At 39.7% G+C, this 7,184-nt stretch overlaps 1 protein-coding gene and 1 pseudogene across 1 annotated transcript in view; one reads left to right on the plus strand and one right to left on the minus strand.

Moving 5' to 3' along the window:
- LOC135652787 (MADS-box transcription factor 51-like) overlaps positions 1 to 874 on the minus strand; it is a 46,600-nt gene extending 45,726 nt beyond the window's left edge. Inside the window, exon 1 of the mRNA XM_065174024.1 lies at positions 538 to 874. Within this exon, the coding sequence (XP_065030096.1) occupies positions 538 to 728 (191 nt within the window). The 5' untranslated portion in view covers positions 729 to 874. The remainder of the gene's footprint in view (positions 1 to 537) is intronic.
- A 1,460-nt stretch (positions 875 to 2,334) lies between these two features.
- Positions 2,335 to 7,184, plus strand: part of LOC103971579 (ubiquitin carboxyl-terminal hydrolase 8-like) — a 6,199-nt pseudogene continuing 1,349 nt past the window's right edge.

Raw genomic sequence — 7,184 nt, forward strand, 5'->3', positions numbered from 1 at the left:
ATAACAACGATGAAGATGCTCATACAACGAGTATGATATGGAGATACACCATGCGATCCAGAGCTAAAGATAACAGCGAACACCATGCAAGACAATACGAAGTGTTGTTTCCAAGATAAAATAACAAGGAACAGTATGAATTCAGCACGAAATTGCAAATTAGGCGTTATGTATGTATGTTAAATGCAAACATGATCGATGAAAGAATAGGAAACAACGGGACGACATACACGTGCAATTGAGATGATAAGGCATGTCAGTATCCATGAAAAGACAGCAAACAACCAAATCTATCGATCGATGTCCGCTAAGCTTCCTTCTCCCGTTCCCGCATCGGTCGCTCCGTCCCACCCTCGCCGCCGAGCCAAGAACGAGAGAGAGAGAGAGAGAAAGAGAAGAGGAGGAGGAGGATGGATGGATAGAAGTCCTACCTAGAAACCGAGGGATCAGATGGCTAGGGATCTCGAACGCGACGGTGGTCATGGAGGAGGTGTAGAACAACAAGTGCCGGAGGTGCGGGAAGGGAGGGAAGAGTACCTGGAGACGCTGGAGAACTCGTAGAGCTTCCCCGCAGGAGAGAAGACGAGGAGGCCGACCTCGGCGTCGCACAGCACAGCGAGCTCGTAAGCCTTCTTGAAGAGCCCGCTCCGCCGCTTGGAGAAGCGCACCTGGCGGCTCGTCCGGTCCTCGATACGTCTCAGCTCCACCTTCCCCCGCCGCGGCGCCATTCCCCCCTCGCCCCCTCCGCCGTGGCGCAAACCCTATCTGCGGGAGGCCAGCGAGTTCAGGAAGTCGCTCGCGTCGCCGATGACAGAAACGACAAAAGGAATGGTGGAGTGCGGTGAATCACCGCACCTCACCCAACTCTTGGTGGGCCCTGCAGTTGGCGCCACACGTAAGGGGAGGAGGACGCCGCGTGTCTGGTTTTTTGCGACGTCTCCCTCGTTGGCATCGTAGGTGGGGCCCTATAGGTTGACGTCAGCGTTTTTGGAGTGCGACGTTGGTCCGTCCGTTTACCAACGGGTTCTCCATGCGCACGGGGTCAAACCCGAGCTCCCAAAACGGTATCGATGCACGTTTCTTCATCATGGCAAGCACAAATTTTAGCAAATTTTGCGCGGAAGGTCGAATGTGTCGACGGCTTTAGCCAATTGGATCATCTAGTGATCTGGTCATGCTAATGAAGCACGATAACCCGTTGATGATTCAAATAATAGCTTTACGTCCCTTTTTCTGGTATCATTATTCCTCACTTGCATCCATCCGACGGTTCCATGATTCCCAATTACTTTTATTAAAAATCTTTACCAATTTGATCGTAGTATATTATTATTATTATTATTATTATTATTATTTACAAAGATTAAATAGTAAAAACAGGATTCCAAGATCTTATGATGAATTATAATTAAGCTAATTGATAATTTTTTAATTTAAGAAAAATTTTGAGACATTATTGTATAAATGACGATAAAATTCTAGATCTAAGATTTGTTGTCGTTGTGAAAATTAAAAAAAAATATTTTGATGGATGGTGATAAACATTAATAACATATTACAGTTTATAAATAATGCTTTGAGCAGTATTAAATCCATGTGCTTTGATATTATTATTATTATTATTATTATTATTATTATTATTATTATTATTATTATTATTATTATTATTATTATTATTATTATTATTTATAAATGATAAAGCGTGAAAACAGGATTTGAACGTCAAAATCTTACAAGTAAACCGGTTACTATCTTCTTGATAATGTTATTTAAGTGAATCGAATCGCGTATGGAAATGGGGCCATCAAGTTGGTATGGGTCCCGCTACGTCAAATTTGGGAAGGGGTACATCGCCGTGGACCGCAGTTTCGCGTGCCAAAAAATCTTATTGGTGTGGGTCCCACCATCTCAAATTTGCGAGAGATTACATCACGCTGACAGGTAAAAGCCAAGGACTTCCAAGTTGAATAAGATTATACGAGCTTATCCTTCCCACCGTTAAAACGGTCTGAACCACGACTTTGTAGTTTGTACTCGATCCTACCCGATCCTCTTTAACTTTTATGACACCGACGCGGGTCGAATATTAAAAGAATATCCGAAGTGGGATCGGCCCCCTCCGTCTTCGCAACTTCATGGTACACGATCACCTACCATTGTCGTGATTGGACAACATGAGTGAGATCCGCAGTGCCGAAGAAGGTAAGTTTCCTTCCCTGAAAACCTTCATTTATTTATCGACAGTATTCTTTCCACTCATTTATTTCTTGATCCGTCGTGTATTTTCCTATGCGCATGTGGGTCCCGCGTGAAGCTTCTCTCGATGGCTTGAAGGTATGACACCACGTAACGATCTATGGGTAAGAGGTTTCGCTCTTCATTGTATGCCGCAGAATGCAAATAAAAGTAACCCTCTTCTTTCCCTCACCTTTCTTTTTATCTTCCTTTTAATTCTTTTCCTTGCATCCTCCTCCCCTTTGCCTCACCGCCATTGCTTCCTCCTCCCCGATCGCCACCGCCGCGGCGTGGCCAATGTCCTCCACCAATGGACGAATCTTCCGTCGAGAATTGCTCCCCGGCTGATCAGCCGCCGCCCGCCTCCGACAGCGCCGACCGGGCTGACCTCGTCCCATACAGGTAACGACTCCTCCTCGTCCTCGAACGATCCCTGATGTTCCAAGCTTGATCTCTTTGCTCTCTTCCGATCTTGGACCTTTGATCGCGTTCTTCGTCCGTTTAGGTGGGTTTCGATTGGTTTCTTGATTGGGTCCCTGGCCAGTTGGTGGAGGGACGCGCAGGACCCGGAGGCGGCGAATACGCCGACGGGGGTGCCCTATGCCGCGTCCCAGATCTCGACTTCTTGCGGCATGAAGTTCTGCATCTTGTGTTTAATCTCCGGCGAGATGATGATTTGGGGAAGAATGACGAGGAGGGTTCTCGGAGCCGGTGTTATGCATTGACTGGTTTGGATTTGTGGTGGCATGCGCTCAAAAGGTAAGTGCATTGTGGATTCTTGATAATTGGTTCCATTTTATAAGGACTGTTTGACTTTGTTCAGTTTGGGTATTTTTTCTTATGTTAGTCTAGAATGTATCTTTGTCATTTTGATTAATAATACGTGGTTTCTAGTCATCTAAACTCTGATGCATTGCTTGTGTAGCTCATGGTTGATTGTAGTTGAAGATTAGTCCTGGTGTTGCTTGGACAGTAATCATTTTTAGATTCTGGGTCACTTGATCTGAAGAGTGCAACATGAATGTGATAGAGAAATTGGAAGAATATAAAAATTGGAGCAAACACCATGGTTGCTATCCTGTTTATGGTACCTTGGTTTTTGAAGCATTTCCCTGCTCCATTTTGCCCATTTGTAGTTGAATGACCCACTGCTTGTCTTATGGAATTCATGTCCTCACAGTATTAGTTCATTACATAAATTGATTATAGATATGCTGACTTTAGGATTATTAGAGAAAGTTGATTACAGATCTAAATGGTGGGTAAGGATTATTGCAACAGATTGCTAGGGCAAACACGATGTGTAATACATATTGACTGTATCAATTACTTAACATGCTTAGTTTCATTCTTATCTTAATGCCACAGATGCTAAATGAGAAGGTTATTCCATGTTTCAGTTTTGAACCATCAAACAGTTACAAATTTGCATGACTGTGTACATTGGCCCTCCTAGATCCTGCTTTTGTGGAAGCCTCATGCATTGAGACATCCAATAGATGAACCCCATTTATTTAGATATCAAAGTGTTACTTGTCATGGATTGCCTTCTCAATATTAGAACCTATATTGAATGCCAGTACAGCTAGGACACCAGCTGGTATCAAAGCAGGAAAAAAAAAAAACAAAAAAGGGAAAAGTATGTTGCAGTTGAAGAATTGGAGGGGCTCTCATTAAAAAATTGTTAAGTAACATTTAGGAGAGTTCTGGAGTGAGAGAGACTGGTAGTCTGTTAGGTCAGGTCAGTGGAGGCTGTGGGAGGAAGGGGAAGAGCAGAGAGAGGGTTTCTAATGTTAGAATAGTTAAGAGAATGATTTAGATTGAGGTTACGACTGTGCTGGCAGCTGAAACTCAGTTGATCCATCTAAAATCATTAAGAATAGGGAGTCAGTTTAGTACAAACCTAAACCAGGCGTTCTGTGTTATGGTCCTAATTTGGACTGGTATGACATTTGTAGACCATGGTAATGCAAACCATGTCAACTGTAGCAAATAAGGCAAACCAGGCATTCTGAGTCCAACAATGCTCCATCGTCAAATTATTTTTTTATAGGATAAATGACAAATATTATATATGCAATACTTCTCAGTTTCTCTTTCTGAAAAATTATGCAATAGTGACCATGAGTAAGAAACGGATTTAGGAATATTTCATACTCAAATGTCTCTAGTGCTATCATCTGCATGTTTTGTAACAAAACTACTCAAGGTGTATTATTTTTTATTAAACAGCATCGTGTTCTTGTTTTGATGTAAGGAAAAAAGATAAAAAAACTTTGATGAAAGTTTTCTGTTTTAATGATCATTCTAAACTTTAATTATATTTTTCTACTTTTGTAAGATATGCATCTTGTTTTGTTCGGGCAGGTGCCTAGTGCCTCAGGCAACAAGAGTATAGTGCTTAGCATTATTTTGACAACAGTGCATCGGACCAGGTCTTCCATGACTAAATAGATAAAGAATTATGTCCAAATAACCAAACTGGAAATTTCTTTTGCTTATACAAAACACATTTTTTTACCACTGAAATTGATTAACTATATTTTTTTACATAGGAGGGTCTTTCTGTTCCCAATTGATGCATAATTTTTTTAGTATGAAATTTGTTTAAATTTCTCATGCCATACTAAATCAGTAAATTGTCTGTCTTTTAGGATAATGCTGTTGATAATTACAAAAAGGTGAGCAAGATTTTTTGTGTCAACTCAGAACCAGTATGATGCCTATATTAGATATATATTTTTGTGATTTCAACAAGTGGTGGAACATGTAACACATTGATAGTTTTCACTTTGTCTTTGTTGAGTTAGGTTTGCATTTGGGACCTTTCTGGACAAACAAATCTGATATTAATGAATGAGTGGAATAGGTTTCCTCAAAATTGTCATCAAATGGCAGATCAAGAGGTAACATTTCCATTATATTTGTGTTTTTATTCCTATAATATGAAATTTGGGATCAAACATGGTTGATCATAATGTATTTATACTCATTATTATGGTTTACTACAAATGAAATTTCTCTTCATCAAAATAGGTTCCTACAAATGAAGTAGCTGTGTTGTTACAAGTTTTCTTGTTTAACTTGCTCTAATATGAAGAGTGGTTGTGGTATGTGGCTTCTCATGTGTTGTGGACCATGAATCAAAAAGTAGTCATTCCATGAAAAGGATATCCATGTGCATTAGCACCTGTGAGATTTTAGTATTCATTTTGAAGAGTTTTGGTACCTCTTTTAGCCTCAATAGAGAACAAAAAAGTTTAATATGTTATGAACATATTAAAAGCAGACTGATAGATGCCTAAGTAATGATGAAGAGTCATATTTTAGGTGTACTGGAAGTATTTTTATAAGCACAGTTCACTATGATCTTGTGAAGGCTATGGAAATACTGAATAGATACGATATGCCGCTTCCACAAGATGACTTGCTGTGCGACTGCCTTATCACACACTAGCTTGAGCATCTAAAAATGAAAATTCACAACATTTTTTGTGAATTGCTGCCCAAAATATATGAATGAATTTAAGGTTGCTTTTCCAATTAAGTTTTGTTGTGCATAAATTATGCTGCTATATGGCTTTCTTTCAGATGGTTAAACAAAACTAGAAAAGTTATTATTGGTTGTGCTGTGATGATGTCTCAAGTACTCCCTTGATTTATATGGGGATATTGGTGCGAGATAATTTTACTAAAAATAATAAAAAGGGGATTTGTTTCTCTTGATTTAGATGGGGATATTGGTCTACGCTGATCTGAAAGATCCATGTAACTATCCCCCGGTAGGTTGGACACTCTGGCTTGTTGATGATGATAATTCCTTCTAATGTTCTTCATGTGTTTTATTTGCTGCAACACAAGATCTAAGAATCACTATGTACTGTTGCAAACTGTCTCTTCTTTGTTTCCTTCATAAATTAGTTCCATAATTGTACCAGAGCTAAAACATTAGATAAAATAAAGAATCAGATGAGTCTTACATAATCATACAAATTATTTAAGGAAAATGTTGCAAACCTGGGACGTTGTTGTGCTTTTGTGACATCTTTGTTCTCTATCCTGTGCAGGGTCTTCTAGAAGTTCAGGTCTATACATTATCAGAAAATATGAATTGCAAAAGTGAAGTTAAAAAACATGACCCAGCATCTGACCGATCTAAAATGAATGGATTCTCTTTTGGTGGCTCACCTGTGTGCAACGGCAGCTTACGAAATGTGGACTCAAGTCTTCAAAATGGAAACCTCAAGGGAGGTGGCAAGGTTCCAGTATGATACTTGCTTTGCTCTTGTGGCAAGGGTTTGGTTTTGGATGTCACTGGAATTATAATGCGATTCAGTTTTATCAGATTTAAACGGGGAACTTGTTTTGGCATTTGGAGATATATTAAGGAGTTTATGGGCACCTGAAAGAACGCCAGTTTTTCCATGGGTTTTCAAGGCAAAGCTTGCTCATTTTTCCCCTCAGTTCAATGGCTTCAACCAACATGACTTACAGGTTAGTCGATTGTTGGTCTCTTCCAATTTGTTTTCTGAATCTGCTGAAGTAAAAGTTTGTATTATAGATTGAAAATTAAAGTTAAATTGTTATATCAAAGCAATACACTTATGCAGACAGTTCTGTTTGTTGTTTCATACGAGCTTCTTGCTTTTCTGTTAGATGGACTTCATGAGGGTCTGAATCATGTCAAACATAAGCCATATGTAGAAGCTAAGGATGTGTCTGGTCGTCCTGATGAAGAAGTTGCTGATGAATACCGGGGAAATCATTTAGCTCGAAATGACTCTATTATAGTTGATATTTGCCAAGTGAGTTCTGTAGTGTTGTGTAGTCTGACAGTTAACTTTAACTATCCATCACTGTCAATACACCAAAAGTCAAATGGATATGCTGTAGTAGTGATGCTTTTGTTCTGTTTACTTCTAAGCTGTTTATGGCGTGTCCTATCCTTT

This window comes from Musa acuminata, chromosome BXJ3-11 (assembly GCF_036884655.1).
Source record: "Musa acuminata AAA Group cultivar baxijiao chromosome BXJ3-11, Cavendish_Baxijiao_AAA, whole genome shotgun sequence".
Taxonomy (NCBI): domain Eukaryota; kingdom Viridiplantae; phylum Streptophyta; class Magnoliopsida; order Zingiberales; family Musaceae; genus Musa; species Musa acuminata.